Source organism: Diceros bicornis, chromosome 1 (genome assembly GCF_020826845.1).
Source record: "Diceros bicornis minor isolate mBicDic1 chromosome 1, mDicBic1.mat.cur, whole genome shotgun sequence".
Classification (NCBI taxonomy): domain Eukaryota; kingdom Metazoa; phylum Chordata; class Mammalia; order Perissodactyla; family Rhinocerotidae; genus Diceros; species Diceros bicornis.
Genome location: NC_080740.1, coordinates 89,886,534 through 89,905,775, shown reverse-complemented (window position 1 = coordinate 89,905,775; position 19,242 = coordinate 89,886,534). Strand labels below are relative to the sequence as shown.

General features: G+C 58.4%; 1 protein-coding gene across 3 annotated transcripts; it reads right to left on the bottom strand.

The window, feature by feature from the left end:
* Window positions 1–7,054: 7,054 nt before the first annotated feature.
* Window positions 7,055–17,646, bottom strand: TSPAN17 (tetraspanin 17). 3 transcript variants are annotated; one of them, XM_058546448.1, is made up of 9 exons: window positions 17,469–17,646; window positions 14,022–14,072; window positions 13,788–13,934; window positions 12,799–12,969; window positions 10,886–11,011; window positions 10,071–10,118; window positions 9,328–9,444; window positions 9,166–9,228; window positions 7,055–8,667 (listed from the first exon to the last, which is right to left on the bottom strand). In XM_058546448.1, exons 1-9 carry the CDS (start codon window positions 17,553–17,555, stop codon window positions 8,437–8,439), a joined length of 1,041 nt encoding a protein of 346 aa, XP_058402431.1. In that variant the 5' UTR covers window positions 17,556–17,646; the 3' UTR covers window positions 7,055–8,436. The 3 variants fall into 3 exon arrangements, with proteins under 3 accessions (XP_058402431.1, XP_058402416.1, XP_058402424.1); XM_058546433.1 differs by having other exon boundaries at window positions 7,055–8,699; window positions 9,167–9,228; window positions 17,469–17,645; XM_058546441.1 differs by lacking the exon at window positions 9,328–9,444 and having other exon boundaries at window positions 7,055–8,699; window positions 9,167–9,228.
* Window positions 17,647–19,242: the final 1,596 nt, after the last annotated feature.

Sequence of the window (19,242 nt, the reverse complement as noted above, 5' to 3'; positions counted from 1 at the left end):
GTGAGACCCCTTCTCTAGTTTGCAAACGCCTGCCCACTGTGGGTCTGGGACACACCTCAGCCCCGCAGGAACAGCAACTTGGGCATTCCACAGTGAAGTCAGCACATGTGGCAAAAATCAAGAGAACAGTCAACATTACTCTTGGAAATTGCTTAAATTGCCCATAAAAAACATATGTGGGTTTTATGTCTAAAACCCTGTAAGAAGCCTAGAGGGCTCCTGCTTGCCTGCCAGGCTGACTCCAACCCCCTTCCCTATGAAGCTTTATCCTATAACGTTAACACTCGTTAGTAGATTTGTTGGTCGCTGGGACGATTACCTGAGTTGTATCTCAAGTCGGTTAGAAGTTACACGATGCAGGATGTCACTGTGCCATGCAGGCAGCAGGGACCAGACGCCTTCTGCCAGAATGGCCAAGAAGGCCTCTGAGTCTCCTTGAAGGCAGGCTGAGGCTGGCCCAGACACCCTGGGCCCGCCCCCAGCCTGCGGCACAGCGACCAGACAGTGATGGGAGGCTTCCACGGGGAACTCCGGCCCAGCCAACCCAGGCAGGACCTTACTCTCTGCCTTTGTGTGGGGCCAACAGCACCTCAGGAAAAGTGTGCCGTCCACCAGGACCCCACAGACCTGGCAACTGGCCTTCTGGCCTTGACCACGACCCTCTTTGCTTTATTGCCGCCAAGTTCTCAGCTCATCTCCTCCTCGTGGGCCACACTCCAGCCACACTGGCCACTTCTTTTTCCTCAAACCCCCCAAACATTCCACTCCAGGACTTTGGCACTGCCTGTTCCCTTTTCCCTCTCACTGCTCAGGTCTCAGTCACATGCTGCCTCCTCAGAGAGGCCTCCCAGGCCCCTTCCTAAAGGAGCACCTCCATTCAGTCACCCTATCACAGAACTCTGTTTATTTTCTTCTGAGCATTTATCACCATTTATTACCATCTTAAGTATTTCCTAGTTACTGTCTATCTTGCCCCACCCATGGAAGGATCTTTACTGTCTTGATCACCTCCCAGCTACCCAGTGCCTGGCACACAGTGAGCACTTAAATATTTGTTGACTGACTGTACGACGGAATCCTTGTTTCTGGCCCCATGACTACCTGATCCAGCTTTGGAGTGCCTCCCTCCCTCCCCAACACATGACTAAGCGGGGACACCGCCTGCCTTACCTTGGGGCCCCGATGCTCATAGCTTTCCTGCGATGCCGTCCCGGAACGCTGGTCGCACTTCCTGGACTGGGCCCTGCCCCACTCCAGCAGGCAGCTGAATCCCAGAGCCCCTCTGCCCATGTGTGTGCTTGTCCTGCCCCAGGGCCCAGGTTGGGGCCAGATGGCAGCCTTGGGGGGCCCGGGCAGGGGCAGCTTCAGACTCTCCAGCTGAATTGAGGGCCCGCCAGGCGCATCTCCATCTCCTGCCCACCTCTCTGCCCTGTGCGGGCCTCCAGGTGAGCATCCCTTGGCGGCACCTCCCGCCCCATTCATCCCCATTAGCCGCTGTCCACACTGGGCTGGAGGGAGATCAATTACCAGCACTGACCACTGAACCGTGCTAATGAGGATGTACGCTTGCCCGGCTGGTGGTGGGGATGGGTGGGAGGGGCAGAGGAGGCAGAGGGGCAGAGAGGGGAGATGGGGTCTACCTAACTGAAGGCTTGGAGGGTGGGACTCCTCTGGGGGCCATGGAAGAAGCCTCCTGCCGAGCAGGGACCCTCAGGAATGGAGGTTTAGCTCAAGCTGTGAGAGGGAGCAGAGGAAACAGCTGGCTGGGGATTAGGGACTCCAGGAGCAGGGGTGACACTGGAGGACATGAGCGTCCTCAGGCCTGGCCAGTCCAGCTGCCCCCTGCCTGAGCAAATGCCTTCCCCTCTGCCAAGAATGCCCTCCCTGCGTCCACCCCACACCCCAAGGGCCAGCTCGGAGGTCACCACCCACAAGGCTCCTAGACCGCCTCCACCTCAGCCCAGACGGAAGAACCACTCCAGCCTCGCGGCTCCCCAGGCCCTTTGGACCTGGCTCTGTGCGATTCTGACTACACCAGAGCACGCCGATCTGTACGAAAAGACACGGGCCTTTCTCACAAGAGCAGCCCGTGGAAAACCAGGGAGAGGCGGTTCTCCTCTACCAGATCGGCAGAGATGGAAAGACCGATAAAGGCAGTGGTAGCTCTGGCTGTGGAGCGAGAAGGGCAGGTGCCCCTTACTAACTGGGTGGGACCTCTCAGAGGGCAGTTTGGCAATAGCTTTCTAAACTAAAAACGCACACACTCTTTAACCCAGGCATCCACTTCCAAGCATTTATCCTCCGAGATACAAGTGTCCAAAGATAAAAGTACAAGGTGCTCACTGCCTGGAAACACCCTCCATGTTCACCAGGAGCGGCTGTGAAAGCCAATCAGGCCGCAACACACCCGGCCCCCTGGCTGTCAGGTGAGATGAGCGAGTGCCCATCGCCGAGCTGCGGGAGGGAGGAGGTCAGTTAATATAAAGGAAGTGCTTAGAGGAGCATCTGGCACACAGTGAGCATAAGTTCTGGCTATTATTATCAGTTGGCTGTTGTTGAAAAGAATTGGGTGGATCTATACACACTGAGGTGTAATGGTTGTTGTTAGTGCCGTGGAGTCAATCTGACTCCTAGCGCCCCTGTGTCCAGCAGAGCGGAACCCTGCCGGGTCTTTCTGTGCCATCCTCTCACCTTCCAGTGCTATATCAGACAATGCTCCACTGCTATCCATAGGGTTTTCATGGCCAATGTTTTGGAAGTGAGTGGCTAGGTCCTTCTTCCTAGTCTGTCTTAGTCTGGAAGATCTGCTGAAACCTGTTCACCATGGGTGACCCTGCTGGTATTTGAAATACCAGTGGCAGAGCTTTCAGCATCATGCAGCCGCCACAACACGACAAGCGGCAGACGGGTGGTGTGGTTCCCTGACTGGGAAACAAGCCCCAGCCATGGTGGTGAGGGCACTGAATCTCACCCACTAGACCACCGGGGCCAGGATATGCAATTATCTCCCAGAAATGCTGGTCAGTGAAAAACGCCAACAAAAGAGTGTGTGTAGAGGCCGTCGTGGTGCAGTGCGTGAGTTGGGTTCTGGCTCGCTTTGTTTCTGGAGGAGATCTGCTTTTGAAAGCACCGGCTGTCTCCGGGAGGATGCAGACAGGACCGACAACAGTGGCTGCCTCTGGGGGAGGGGAAAGAGACCAGGAGACAGGGGTGAAAGGGAGATTTGACACATCCTTCCATGCAGTTTCCAGTTTTTAACCACATGCCTGCACCATCTAGTCAAACAAATAAATCTCTTGTAAAGACTGATGATTCACTTGTGTGCGTCTCACAGACCACGAGCCCCCTGAGGACAGGAACTGTGTTGGAGCTGCTGCCGAATTCCCGGTGTCCAGCACAGCCTGGCACATGAAGATACCGGGCAAATGGTGGCTGATAGGCAAGCGGGCTGGGATTCCACACGGCCCCTCTGCCGGGAACAACCCCCGCACCCCTGGCCCCGGGCGTGGTTCCCATGAGACTCCTACAGATTGGGGGTGGAGCATACTGGAGCAGCCTGGGGAGGGTCTGGCCTGCGGGGAGGCAGACCTGGAGAACTAATTTCCAGAGAGGGTTATCCCCGGAAGCAGGACCGAGGTGTCAGGTGTGTCCAGGCTTCGGGGTGGCCAAGGCAGCCCCCCATCAAGGGCTGGATGCACCAGCCATAGGGGATGCCCTCTGTATGCAGGGTCCCCATCTGTCTGCAGAGCTGCACAAGGGACCAGGGAGGCATTACCGTGGCAACAGCCTTGGCGGTGGCAAGGGGCTAATTGTGTGGCTATCACACCTCTGAGGGGCTGCATTCCAGGCCTCCAGTTCTGTGGTAATACTGCCCATCAGACCAATGCCTGGGCTGAGGAGCAGAAATGAGGCCCCTGGGCCCAGAAAGGGACCTGCTGGGACCACCTCTGCCATCAGCCGCAACTTGGGGCCACCTCACCTGTGGCCCTTGTCCTCCCACGCAGAGAAGCACAGTTGCTCCCGCCGGAACCCCAGGAGAGATGGCTTGGCCGTGCCTCCAACAGAGCCTTGGGGTGAAAAGAGCCCCAAAGTGGAAAGGGCTTGACTGTCCACCGTCCACTGGGGAAGGGACAGAGAGGCAAAACACCACAGCTCATCCCTGTAGGGAACCACCCCACGGTCACGCGAAATGGAGCAGTTTCACATGCATGGACGTGATTAGGTCTTCAAACACATCCTGGGGGGCGGAAAAGCAAGACGCAGCAAGATGGGGACAGCACCCCCCACACTTAAAGCAGACACAAAATGATACTGGACATTTTCTACAGCTACATAACATGAGTGCAAAATTTTAAAAATGTAGAATGTCTGGAAGGATCTATAGCTCCCAGCAGTGATGACGCTGGGGGGGGAAATGGGAGGGGAACTGAACAGGGTGGTGAGGGGACCTTAGTTTCTTCCATTTTTAAAGTAGATTGGGTTCCTATTTTACCTGTGTTATCAAAATAATTTAAAATTAAGTCTCTGCTCCATCTCTCTTTCTCAGCGAGGTCCCCTCTGACCGCCCCATTTAACCTCGAGGCAGGCCCCGCCCCCCCCAAAGCCCCCTGCCTCTGATATTTCCACAGCACCCACCCTCCCCCAGGGGAGTGCTCATTATGAGGCCGCTGTGTGGGGTCTTCTCCCTTCCTGGGGGGAAGGGGGCGGCAACTCCAGCCCAACAGGCGAATCCAGCCACTGCGTTTTTATATAGCTCCAGAGCTAAGAATGGTTTTGTTTTTTAATGGTTGAAAAGCAAAAGAGGGATAATATTCTGTGACACGTGATAATTACGTGAACCTCAAATTTCAGTGTCCAGAACATTTTACTGGAACACTGCCACGGCCGTTTGTCTGAGAGCTGCTTTCTGCCATAAAGGCAGAACTGAGTGCTTGTATGGCCCAAAAACCTTAATATTTACTCTTTGGCCCTTTGCAGACAAAGGTGGCTGACTTCCAGTCTGGACTATGAGCCCCAGGAGGGTGGGGGTCTTCACGTTGTCCCTTTTGTATCCCAAGTGCCTACGACTGTGTCTGGCATGCAGTAGGTGTCCAGACAATCTGGCTGGCTGAGGGAATGGAGGCGTGTGTGGTGCAACATCTTGCTCTGGCCACCTCGAGACAGTGAGTCCCAGCTCTGGCTGGCAGACGTCACTGCCTGGGCCGGGTCTCCCTGAGCACGGGGAGAGGCATCTGTGGGGCAGGCAGTGTCATTTGCTCCAAGTCCCCGGAGGAGAGAGGGCAGAGGGTGGCAAGGCCTGGATTTGACACCAACAGGGTGGGCCCCTAGGTCTCTGGAACAGTGGCATGTCCTTGCTCAGCCATATGGGCCTCCCCCCAGTGACCCCCACACCCACAACCCCTCCCTGCCTGAGGCTGATCCTGCTGTGCTGTGCAGGCTGCACTCTGGTGCTCTCTGGTGGTCACCGGAGTGGCTCCCTCCTAGGCCTGGGCTGCCTTAGCCTCATCAGCCATCCTCTGAGGTGACCCTGGCCCAGCCTCCCTCGCCTATCTGACTTCCTAACCTAGAGTTCCAAGGGCTCACCAGCACAGCCTCTGTCGGTTCCTTCAGGTCCCTCCCTCTGGCTCTCTCTCTGGGGTAGCCTGATGACACAGGATGTCCTCCCTACAAGGGATGGGGGAGCTGCTGGCAGCCTCTCCTCTTAGACTAGGTTAGACTAGGCTAGACTAGGCAGGCCCACGGCTCCTGGGGGCTCCCAGGCTGCTGGACAATGCCCATCCATGCCATCACCAGTATGCACCCCTTCCTGACAGAGGGTGGGAGTGTGACCTTGCTCCCCATGGCCCAGGGACCCACCTAGAAGGATAGGCAGGGGGCAGCCTTAGGAGCTTCCTTGTGTTTTCTCCACATCTGGAGATGTCCCCATCTGGGTAAGGGCTCCTCGGTGCAAGGAAAAGAACTGCTCTAAGTTCTACTCTGGGGACAAGAAATGTGTCTCTAATTAGCGTGAAACACCACCCAGCAGTGGTCACCACGTGCTTGTTACCAGGTACACGCTGCACCACTCGCAACTGTTCATCTGCCTCTGCCAAGAGATCGTGCGCTCCAGGAGGGCAAGGGCACATCTGAGCTGCCCTGCCTCCAGCCAGGGCCTACCTGAGTGGACGACAGTGGATGGGGGATAAATGGATGGATGGTTGAATGAATGTATAGATGAGCAGGTGGATGGGTGGATGGATGGATGGATGGACGGATGGACGGACGGACAGACAGATGGATGGATGGACGGACGGGTGGATGAGTGGATGGATGGATGGGTGGACAGATGGGTGGGTGGACGGATGGGCGGGCAGGCGGATGGGTGGGTGGATGTCCTGTAGCAGAACCAAGCTTTGGAGAACTCTGGGTTCCCAGCCAGGGTCACGACCACTCCTATCGGTCATTCCTATCGCATCTCATCAATCCTATTTCCAAACACATCCTGGTTCTACCACTTCCGTCTGTCTGTGCCCTCTGCCCCCCACCTCTCCAGCACTCCAGGCTCCTGGGCCTCTAGGGCAGCTGGTACCAAACCTGGAACACCGTTCCCCTGGAGCTTCCCAGAGATGGCACCCCCTCGCCTGGCCACCCTATCAAGGGGACCCTTTTCCCAGGCCCCCTGGCTGTCATATCTAGCCCATCACTCCGACTTTCTTCATCGCATTTATTACTAACCCAAATGCTCATTTGCTTGCTTGGTTTTGTGTCTCCCCTGTGAGAACGCAGCACAAAAGCTGGGCCCTTGTCCTCCTCTCTCCTCATCACCCGAGTGGTGGGCACTTGGGGCACAGGTTTCTCCCGGATGGAGCAGAAGGGCAGGACAGGTGTGGCGCAAAACTCCACCCAGAGGGGTCAGATCTGTGCGGCCCCTCCCGCTGCGTGCTCTGGGCAGCTCCCTCCCCTCTCTGAGCCGGCAGTTTCATGAGGAAAAGGATCTCCACCTCACAAGGGGGTTTTGAGGTTTGAAGGGGAAAATGAAAGCGAAAGCGTTTGAAATTAGAAAACGCAAGACATGTAACATCGTGAGCCGCATTTATTGTAGCGCATATACACCGCCCACGGCCGGCGCCTATCAGGGACCCCAGGGACATCCAGCCTGTGTCTGGGAGCCAGTGGGTGCGTGCCCCCAACCCTGCCCCCCAGCAGCAGCTCCCAGCATCCCTGAATGGCAGAGCAGCCAGGGCCCCGGAGTGACTGACCCAAAGGGATCTATGGGAGCACAGGGGCCCAAGCTGGCCCTCAAGCCTTTTGTTCAGCTTGCAAGGTTTTTAAAATTTTTTAATTAGTTGCCAACAACTTAAAAATCAGGATATTTCACACAAAAATCTGGATTTCTGGTTTCTCTAGACTTCTGCCATTAGCCCTGCATTCCCACTTTACAGCAATTAGCTACAACTGAATGACAGCCACCAACTTCAGATGGGGATCTATGTTTTGCCATAGTCCCCACCACACCCTATCGTCTCTCAAGGCCAACTGCCATTCTCAACTCAATTGTGCAAATATTTCTCCTGTCACAAAAGCAAGGTCTCTCTGTGTCCCATCTCCAGCAACAGCAAGAAAGTCCAAGTTGCACTGCAAAGGCCTCACAACTCAGAGGCCTACTTCATTCATTTCTATAACCTGCCTGGCCCCGAGGTCATCTGAGTTGGAAATCTGGGAACTAGTTCAGACCCCTCCTTTCATCCACAAGGCACAGCCCAGGGAGGGGTGCAGCAGAGTCATTCCATACACACCCCTTCATGCAGCTAAGAGGCAAAGCTGAGAGCAGCAGTGATATTTTCCAAGTCTGAGCCAATTTGCTCCCTTAGAAGTTTTCAAATTCCCCAAACCCCAAAGCACTAGTAAGCAGGATGGACACACCAGGCGCTCAGCCGTACCAGGATGAGGTTGCTGCAGGAAAGAAGCCAGGCCCAGGGAATGCTGTGCTGGCGTGCCCTCTGGTGGCCACGAGGCAGCTCTGCAGGCCACCAGGAAGATGCTAAACTTGGTTCCAAGCAAGAGTCCAGGAGTCAACCACCGATGGCGCCCACATCAGGCTCCTCCCAACCCCACGGGTGCCAAGCCCTGGGGTTCCAGCTACTTCCTTCCCAAAGCCTTCCTGATCTCCAGCCCACTCCACAGCCACTCTCCTGGGCACGCTGGCACCCTCTCAGTCCCCAGGAGGACCAGGCCCCTCCCAGGCTGCCTCTTCAGGGCAAGGTCTAGCCTCCCATTCTTCACATCCCGTGCCTCGCTCCAGGCGTGGCCCACAGGAGCCTCGTGGTGTCGGCAGGGAGTAACCCCAAGGGGCGGGGGAGGCCAACTCCAGCCTATAGGGGTGGGCAGGGCACTTGGGTGAGCAGAATGGGCCAGGGGCCCTCAGGGCACAGGACAGGCATGTCCCAGGAGACACTGTCACTGAAGAGTTGCTGCGGCCAGACAGCCAGCCTTCTTGAGAAGCCGGGGATCTGGACTTTTATGCAAAATATACGAAATTTTAAAGGTTGGCTCAAATGTATACACTACCCGGGCCAGGAAAACACGCTGGCAGGGTGCGTCCAGGTGGAGAGCTCTGCTGAAGACCTGCGCTGACAGAACCTCTGAGATGGTGGGTGGAAGCCAGTGGTTTTCAAGGTTTTGTTTATTTGAGTAGTTTGTAGCCATCATCATGTTTGATCCTGAGAGGCAAGCAAGGGAGAGAAAATTCTTGGACCCATTTTAGAGTCTGAGACACTGAGGCCAAAGTGGGTTCCTGGTAGGGTCAAGGTCACAGCTAGTAGACAAGAGAGCTCTGAAGCTACATGAGACCCTGTCCTGGGCAACAGCAGGCCCCCAGGCCGCCCCAAACAGCCATGCACGGAGAAGTGTGTCCCAGCCTGCACTGTTCCTAGTCCCCTGGAGAGCCCACCACCCTACGGCAGCCGAGACAGGGGCCCCCTGTGCACACCCCGCCAACACACCCCCCCTCCACGCACACAGCTCAGGACAGGCGGGCCAGGCAGAGGCATGCAGCCTCTGGGCACACAGCAGACACACATGTGAGCCCCTGTGCGGCTCAGATCCAAGCAGCAACACCTCCTGCAGCCCCACGGGGGCCCCCCTGCGTAGGCCAAGCGGGCCACCGTGGCCGGCGTGGCAGCCTCACCAGCTGGCTTTCACTGCCTTGATGTCACTCACGAGGTTCTGCGCCAGGCAGATACCGAAGATCTGTAAGACAGAGGGAAGGCGAGGGAGAGGCTGCCAGCAGGGCGGCAGGGCCGGAGCAGGGCCGGGGCAGGGCCGGGGCATGCAGGGCCGTGGCAGTACCTGGAGAAGGGCAACGCCCACAAAGACCCCAGCCACGACAGTCAGGTTGTCCTGCAGCCACTTCTCGAACTGGCCCACGCAGCCTTTGGTATGGATGGAGCCCTGCTGCTCCAGCTCCTGGGGACACACAGGCACTGGGCTTGGCGCACCCACCCCTGCAGGCCTCACCTCCGTCCAGCTTGCCAAGCTCAGCCCTGCCCCAGGGCCTCACACCTTGGCACCTGCTGCCTGGAGCTCTACCACAGGACCTTTGCATGGCTGGCTCCCTCTCATCACTGGGGTCTCAGCACAGACGCTCCCACCTCCAAGAGGCCTTCCTGACCTCCCAGCCCCAACCCCATCACCCTTATTTTATGTTCTTCCAAGCTCTTAGCTGAAAATGTCACATTACTGTTCATATTTATTTATCCACGTCTGTCTGTCTCCCTCCACAGAGTGGGAGCTCCTTGAGAGCAGGGCCTCTGTCTGTCTGTCTGATAGCATGAATCGCCAGTGTCGAGGGCAACGCCAGGCACCCAGCGGATGCTCAGCAGAGCTGGAACGGGCACATGCACACGTGCCCATGTCCACAGGCCCACTGCCCCTGTGTCTGGCAGTACCGAGCCCCACATGCCTCCATGGTCCCTGGGACTCGGCACCCCTCCCCACAGACTCCCTGAGGCCTTTCAGAGGAGCTTAGGGGAGGCCCCCCTTCCCATCCCAGTGCCCCCAGCAGCCCCCAGCGCTGTCCCCACCCCTCTTACCAGTTTGAGCCGGACATCGTAGCCGCACTGGGTGTTGAGGACATCTTCCTAAGGAGAAACAGGCCAATGAGTGGCTCGGTGAGGGGCGCCCAGCACTGCAATGGTCCTTGCTTCTCAGGGGAAGCAGACGGAACCGTGGATCCTGCACGTCCACTGCTCCCACGCGACGCTCGCCAAGGCCCGTGCACCTCTTCCCTTGGCGCCAGGGCACACGGCTGCACACGCCAGCATGAGCTGCCTCCTGTTTAGGAACCCTGCCTGCTTGAGTTTTATAAGAACAGGAAGAAACTTGGCCCTCAGTGTGCTGGGTGGGATGTCATGGCAAAAAGTTTCGGCTCTGAAGAGAGCCAGAAAGGGATCAGAACCCTCACCCCCTGCCACCCCAGCATGGCGGCCCAGCAGGGTGGCCACTGACTGGGCACTCACGACTTGAGGGAAAGCGACCTAATCCCCGGCCCTCAGACCACCGCCCGGCTGGCCAGGAGCAGACCCCGCCTGGAGCTGCACTTAGTCGGGCACACAGGGTGTGTGAGCCCTCTGGGCCAGGCCCTGGGCCGGGCCCTGCCGTTTCCATCTCGCTACCATCAAAGAGATAGGTTTTGCTGAAGAGGTGCAGCCCCCACTCCAGCAGGCCTCAGTGTGGCCCATGGACACAAATATCCCAGACTAGCAGGGGCGGCCCTATGTAAAATGACTGCCCCAGACACCCACGGCCCCCAGAGCGGAGCCGAGCCGAGTGAGCCCTGCGGTGGGTTTTTCCCAGACTGGACTGCATACCACAATACTCTCGCCCCTCCTCACCAGGCCCCACTCACCGCAGGGTCCCTGACGCAGCAAGAGAAGGGCACCCCGCAGCGCTCCCGGCTCGGGTTCACGTCAGTGCAGTTGAAATAGATATTGAGGTTCCAGTCGTTGGGCCCTCGGGCTCCGCAGCAAGACCACTAGGGGGCGGGAGGAGAGCTGCAGGTGAGCCAGGCCCACCCCAGGAGTCCCATCCTGTTTGGGGACAGGCCCTAGCTGAGGGAGACAGGGCTGGGCTGGGAGGGGTCCTAGAAACAGCCAGGTAGGCAGGCACCTCCTCACTCCACTCCCAGGAGACAAAGGGGCCTGGGTCCAGGGCCATCAGGGCAGCTCTGGACTGCCCCCTGGGTTGGTGGGGGTAGGGGGAAAGGGGGGAGTGGGAGGGGGCTCCTGAACTTGTCCCTCTAACACAGGAGCGGCTGAAAAAGGAAGAGAGGAGGCACGGATGTTGGCCCAAAGACCATGGCTTCCTCCAGGCCACCCTGAGGAACAGGAGTCTCGCCAAACCCTGTGGGGAGAGGCGCCACCGAACCTGTCTCTGCTGGGTCTCCACACACCCGCCCCAGGGATTTTACAAAGCCCTTCTCTCTTCGTCTCTGCAGGGACAGGGGGGCAATTCTGCCACCCTCATAATCCTGCCATTTCACTTCATAAACGCTGCTGTCAGCAGCCCCATCCCCATCACCCCATCCCAGACATCGTGGGCTGCCTCCCTAAGCGCGGCCATGGCGTGTGGGGCTGCGATGAAGCAAGAGCTCATGACCCAGCAGAAGAGACGCGAGCATGCAGCCTTGACTCCCTGACACGGCACAGGCTGCTGGAAAGCCGGCCCACAAGGCACCAGCTCAGCGGTGGACGCAGGCAGGCCCCGGGGGCCGAGCAGGGGGAGTGAGGCACGGCCGCGCGGCTCTGCGTGCACGCAGCCTGGCCCCCGCCTGCCCCCTCGCGCACTGTTCAGCACCTGCTGCTTCATGGCCCGCTCTTCCCCTGCTCCGGTGTCGCCCCCGAGGCCTTCCCCCTCTCTACCCTTCCCCATGTCAGCCCTACCACGATGTATAATTTTACACACACACACGCACACACACACACGCTCATTTCTGTATCATCTGTCTCTTTCCCCAGACTGCTATCCCCACGAGGACAGGCCCCGGCCTTTTTCACCACCGAATCCCCGCACCCAGCCCAGGGCCTGGCACGTGACAGGCCTGTAACAATTCTGTGTTGAATGAACAAATAAATCGCATCCTAACCACCTGGTTGGATGTCTGCCTCTACGCCAGGTTGAGACCTGCTCAAAGCAAGGACCAGCTCTGGTTCATCTCTGGATCCCAGAGCAGACTCTTGGCGTGGGTGGCGTCAAGGGTGTGTGACTGTGTAAGTGGGTGTGACTGGGTGTGACTGAATGCATGACTGCTTCTTCACAGGGATTAGGTTTGCAAGCTTGAAGGCAGAGCTTCCCTCGGGAGTCTCACACTCTAATATGTTCAGAAACCAAACAAACAATACAAACAAGAGAAGAGGGCCGACAGGTGTAATAAAATAGAGGGGCGGGGACAGTGGCAAGCAGAGAGCCCCTGTACCAGCAAAGGGGACAGTGGCAATGCAGCCCTGGCCGATACTGTGGGCCCAGAGTTCAGTAGAGGGGAAATCTGTATTTTTATGCCAAATTTCCTCCTTTAAGTGTGTTGTAAGCCCTGGCCTAGGATTCCGGTTTGGAGCCTCTGTCCTCTGTTCCCCAACCCCGTGTCCCTGCAGGGACCACCAGAAGCTGGCTTCCCCTGGGACAAGGGGACTCCTGGCTCTCTTCCCTGGGGCCTGCCCGGCCTGAGTGGGCCGGGGAATGGTCCCAGCACACAGGGAACTTGCTCCCTCACTCGCCTGCCTGGCAGGTGTTTCGTGTGTGGCCCCTATTGGACGCTAGACTCACGTATTCCTGAGCAAAGTCAATGAGGTTCTGGAGGTCAATGTCGTCCCGATAGGCCTTGACGTTGTTGTTGATGAAGAGGTTGAGCTGGTCTCGAATCCAGTCCTTGAAGACAAAGGCCAGGATCCCTGCAGCCAGCTCCAGGAAGAAGATGAGGCCGAGGAACACAGAGAACTGGGGTGGGGGGCATACAGACGTGGGGGTCAAAGACACAGGGCCTAGGGGTGCCATGGGGCAGAGCGCTCCCTCCCACCGCAACGCCAGACAGCCCAGGCCCCACTTTCCGTTGTGTTACTATTGTTTTATGGTGGCGAAGGACGCACTGTTCTTACCTACTCACCCATCCCCCGCCTCTGGTAATCACGCCGTTTCCATACATATACTTTCAGTTTACACGGTTCAAGAGCAGCCACCTTCATCTTTTGCCCCATTCCCAGACAGATGACTGGGCATGCGCAGGAGCCCACCAATTAGAGCTCTACCTCCCCTGTGAGCTACAGGGATTGGTCCAGAGCTGGCCAATCAGAACCAAGGAGATGCAATTAAAGGGCTCTGGCAGAAGGGTTCGGAAGAGGGAGCCTCAGCCTCCAGGAGGAGTTCCTGGGAGGGCAGCATGAAACGATCACCCACCCATTCCTGGGCATCCTTCCACCCCGTGGGGAATGGAGCCAACCCAAAGGGACAGAGCCAACAAACAGAGACCCGGCCAAGTGACACTGTGGTGGGCCCTGGATCCAAACGTACAGGTGGCCAGCACACCCCTGGGCTGTTCTTCATGAGCCCTAAATACACGTTTATGCTTAGGCCACCAGGTTTCAATCACTTACAACATAAAGGATACTATAAATATTGATAATACGAATCTGATGATTATTGTTATAATAACATAATAACAAAACTACTGTTATTAAGCACAAACTCTACGCAAGTGGGTAGGAGGAGGTTGGGGTCCCCAGTGGATCTAGGCAGGGGTGGGGGTGAGGGACACTCACAAACTTGAGCAGGAAAGTGTTCTCCCGGAGAGCCCCTATGCAGCCAGCAAAGCCCAGCACCGACATGACGCCTCCAACCACTACAAACAGCCACACAGGGTCAAGGCCTCCCAGATCCGTCAGCGCCGAGATGTTGGAGAGAACGCCCTGTGCCAGGGGAGCAGAGGCAAGTGGGGGGCTGACCTCCCACCACCTCAACCCACGGCAGCTCCACACCCTACCCCACCACCTTACCTTCTCACCCCAGGCCCAGAGGCCAATGGCCAGGAACAGGGCTCCCAGCACCTGCAGGAGCAGCAGCAAAGAACTGAGGGCTAGGGAACCAGCATCTGTTCCCACTCCCAGCAGAGGCCCCTCCCCACTAGTACTCAGGGTCTATCAGGAAGCCAGGGGGAGAGAGGAAGAGGGGACAGGGCTGTAAATGGGATCCAGGGTCCTTTCCACCTTCCCAAGAACACATCTCAGTGCTCCTTCCCCATAGGACAGCCTGAAAGACTGAACCCTCCCTAGCCCTGGGACAGACATCAGGGGCCCTTCCTGAACTCAGAACTGGAGCAGAAGGCGGCTGAGACACTCCCAGCAAGCAGCAGCAGCAGGGTCCTGAGCCTCTACTCCCACCCCAGGACCATGCTGAGTTCCGGACCCTGGCCTCCTCTCTGCCTCGTCCCAAATCCAGCCCTCCTGCTGCCTGCAACTGTGACCGCCCACCCACCCAGTCACCCCACCCCCGTCCCACCATTTCAACCTCCATCTACAGAGTCCAACCAAAGACCCCTGAATGACAAGGAAACTTGATGCAGAGCAGGATCCAGCTGAGGGGCCCCAGCCTAGACCAGTGGCTGTGTCCTAGAAAACATCCTGCCACGGCTCTGCCTGGACCTTCTAAACACCACCCACCATGCTGCCTTAATTTCTTACTGGGAAGAGCCCTGGAGGTCCAGGCCAACTGCCTGACCCTGGGCAGATCCTTGGACGTTCAGGCTCAAAGGGAGAGCACCCCTCCTGCCCAAGCCCAGGGCCATGACCCCACCTGTTCAGCCCTCCCCCACCCACCTGCTTTCTCTACAGGCTCCTTGCCCTCAGCATGTGGCCTCAGTCACCTATGGTCACTTCCACCCGTGACCACTCACCTTTAAGGCCTTCCCCTCTCTGAACCCAGGCTCCTCCCACTGCTGTACTCTTTCTCTAGAAATGTCTTTTTTTCCCCCTTCTACACTGGATCTAGGATGTGAAACCAAATATCACTTCTGCCTCATCCCACTTGACCCATCCATGGCCTTTAGACAGGTGACCGGCCACCACTTTCTCCCCCCGAACCTCTCCGTGGTTAACTCAATGCCATTCCTCCCCGGCCGCTCCTCAGCCTCCCTCCTAGGACACTCTGCTCCACCTGCCCCATGCACACGGTCACTCCCCACCAGGTTCCACCCTCAGCCTCCTGCCCTTCCTCCTCCTCACACTCACTTTCCCCCACAGCAGAACACTGGCATCTCCCGGATCTCCACCCAAACCACCCAAACCTCTCCCCGGCTCCAGACTCCTATCCAGCTGCGTGCTGCAGACCCCTCCCGGTCAGGCTCTGTTCCACACGCTGGGAACACATCAGCGAATAGGACAGATGAGCTCCCAGCCCTCACGGAGTCTACACTCCAGTGGGGGAAACCCACAGTGAGTCAACAAGGCCATTTCAGATCCTTTAAGGAAAATCACACAGAGCGATGCAGGGGAGGCCTGTAAGTGGGAATGTGCTTTACAGGGTGTTAGCAAAGTGGTGACATTTTAGCTGAGGTTTGAACGATGAAAAGGTGCAGCAAGAAGAGAATGCCGGCAAAGGCCATGAGGTGAGATCATGTTCGGTGGTGCAAGGGACAAACTGAGGGCGGCAGGGCCAGACTCCGTAGGGTGCTGGAGGCCATGAGGAGGAGTCTAGACCATATTCTAGGATCAGTGAGAAACCACTGGAAGGGTCTGAGCAGGGCGACACCAGGATCTGCTTTACATTAAAACAAAAAAACCTCTGGGCTAGCTTCATAGGCACCTCCTGCAGGCCACCTTGACCCAAACTCGAAACCCTCCCTCCACCCGTGAGTGGCCCAGTCCTGTCAATCCAGCCTCATAACTTCCCCTGGAGCCTTCCTCGCCTTTCCCAGCCCCCACCACCCCAGCTTTGCCCAAGCCCTCCTCCCTGGTCTCCTCACCTCCAAGCCTGCCCCTCACCCACCCTCCCCAAGGCAGCAAGGCAGATCTGCCAGAACAGACCCACCCCTCTGCCTCGAAGCCCTCCCTGCTCCACACTACCCTTAACACAAACTCAAAGTCTCAGCCCAGCCCCGAGGGGCCATTCGTGCTCTGGCTCCCCACCCCCACTCCCCTGCCCAGGGGGCCCTGGAACAAGCCGGAGTCTCTCATGCCTGTCCTCCCCTTGGCATTCCGCGGCTCCCTCTCCTCAATGCTCTGCCTCACCTCCACCCACTGCCCACTAGGCTGTCACTTTGACTCTGTACTTACTGGCTGTGTGACCCCAGGTTAAATGACTTCACCTCTCTGTGCCTGTTCCCTCATCTATAAAATATAGACAATAATAAAGTAGATGCAAGAATACAGTAAGTTCATTTAACCTGCCTAACAACCCTGAGAGACAGGCTTCATTATCACCGCCTTGCAGGCAGGGGAGCTGAGGCCCTGAGAGAACTGACTAGCCCACAGCCTCACAGCGAGGCCTGCTACACCCAGACCGCCAGACTTCCCCCACCCTCCAGAGTGGAGTACTGCTGGGGCCAAAGGACACCCACACACGAGTGAGCACACCGGCCACACGCGGGGAGAGGCAATGCACTGAGCTCTGCTAGCAAAAATGACTAGGCCTGGCATTTTGGCCCAAGGCAGCAGGAGCCAAGACTGCAGAGGCAGCAAGCAGCCCTGGAGAGATGGGATGGGGGAGGGAGAAGAGAAAGATGACTTGGCAGGGCCCAGGGGCACAGATGCCACCCCCGGAGGGGCACCAGCAGCTCCCTTCTCCGGGCAGGGGCAGCCCCGCCCCGGAGCCTTGGTTTTGTCAGCTGTGAGATGTTGAATTCTGTTCCCCAGGGCCAGCTCCCGGCCTCTCAGCAGGGGAGATTCCCCGCCCCCGTTGAAGACTAGGGCTATGGGCCCTCCCTGCCAGAAAGCCGCTCAGCATGGGGCTGGGAGGGGGGCCTTATGACCAACCCCCTTTGCAGGAGCTTAAGGCGAGGCAGCAGGCCCAGGTGCCAGAGGGGCAAAGGGACGGGAGAGCAAACGCAGCCCTTCCCTTCGTAGCTCTCTCCTCCCTACGGGGTAAACCAGGGGTGGGGCTCCGCGTGCACCCCACACCCCAGGGTAGCAAGGGGGCTGGGCGGAAGCCGGGGCGACCCGCACCAAGCGTGCCCCTGGGGCCTTCAAGGAAACACCTCCCCTTTTTCCGCCAGGCCTTAGGAAGACACAGGGAACTCCCCTTCCCCACCCCACCCCCAAGCAATCCCCCTGCAATCCGGACCACTCCGTAGTTCCCTCGGGTGGTCCGGGTGGTCCTGGGGGTGGGAGGAAGAAGTGGGGGGACGATCCCAAGCCCTTGTGGCAGGGAATGGTCTCCCCCTAGTAGAGGACTGAACCTCCTTCTCCTGCCACCCCTAGCACAGGGCCCGGAACCCACCCTGCGCTCACCCAGAAGACAACGTTGAAGCCAAACAGGAAGTATTTCCCGCAGCAGCCGACCTCGGGTTCCTGGAAGTGCTGGTGCTTGCCAGACATGGTGAGCTGCCGCCCGCCGGCCCGGGAACCGGCGCCGGGGGCCAGGCCCAGCCCTCCGCGGGCCGCCCGGGGCCTAGCCCGGCGGCTGCGGCTTCATGGCCGCGGCCACACAGAGCGCCGGTCGGGCCCCGCCCCGCCCGCCCCGCAGGGACCGCCCCCGGCGCCCAGACGGCCCCGCTCGGCGCCCGCTGGGTCCCCTCGGAGCCCCGCGGCCTTTAGGCCTGCCTCCGCCCCGGCCCCAGGCTCCGCCCCCTCGGAGCCCCGCCTCTGGGTGACTCCGCCCCGCCCTGGGCTCTGCCCCCCGCGCTGGCAGCCGAAGCGAGCGTGGTTGGGATCTGCCTGTGACGCTTGCTGATGGCCCAGCAAACCCCAGGCACCAGGGACCCCTGGTTCCCCCCCGCCCCGCAAGGTTCAGTACCAGCGCCACCCCAATCCCCGGCCTTGCTGCGGAGCTCATCCCTGAAGAGGAGTAAGCTCTAAGCTGATGAGCGGATGGGGATGGCGATCTGGATCGTGTTTTTACCACACGTGCAGGACACTGTATTACGGTGGAGTAGAGTCAGATGCGCCTTTCACTCAACAGAAATCCAGCCCTGCGTATACTGGCTCAGACTCGGGCCAGACGGCACCTGGGTCTTCTGAGGGCCAGGCCTGCTGCTCCCTGCCCCTTCAGTCCTGCCAGGGGCATATACCCCACCCCCTGGCTCAAACCCCTTTGGTAGTTGAAGCCCCCAAGTCTTACCCCTCTCCCCACACCAGCTTAGGCCCTGCTCAGCCTCCTTGGAACCTGGGAGTCTCACATGAGCCCCTTTCAAGGCAGGACAAGAGCAGATCAAGGTTTTGGGGGGCCTGAATCTTACTCAATTTTAGAGCCCTCCTTAAAAGTCATTCCAGTTTTGTTCAAAGTGAGTATTTATTTAGAACAGGAATAAAGGGGCTAAGTTAATCCATCTCTAGCAGAACCATAGTGAGGCCTGACCACCACCCTCCTCTCCTGAGTCAGGGCCCCATCCACCCCCCTCCACTTCAGCCTGGTCCTGAGGCAGGCAAGGCTCAGACCCCTTGGCCACAGCTGAGGAAATGGCAAGAGGCCACGCAGGGCTCTCTCACTCCTCAGCCCCCACATATCCCTCTGTGAGACAGTGTGCACCTCTTGGCCGACCCCCCAACCCCAAGGGCTGGAGGGTTGGCCTACTCCAGGGAAGGGACAGGGTACAGGGTGGGCTCCTAGGCTACAAATCAGCTGAGAGGCAACCCACAAAGGTTTTTAAGCAGAGTGATCAAAGAGGAAAGGCCCCCCACTCCTGTCCCTGCACTCCAGCTCTCAGAGTGTCGGTGGCTTTGAGCCCCCCCTTCCCCAAAATAGAAGATTCTGGCCCTCAGGCCCCCTAGCCCCCTTCCCAGGTAGGCACAGAGTAAGTGCTGGACCAGAGGATCCTCTCCTGTCATCTTTCCACCTGTGGTTGAGCCCTCCTTCCCCCCATGACCCCCCCACCCCTGGGTGAAACAAGGAAATCTGGGGGTTTCCTCCACCTCTCCGCCACCCTGGGTCCTCAGGCTAGCCCCTCCACCACAGAGGTGCCCCTAGGCCTGGGCCCCAGTCGTGTTCGAGTGTCCATATTCTCTCCAGGACAGGTGAGAACCAGGTGATCTACCCTCCAGTCCTGCCCAGCTTCATCAGCATAGC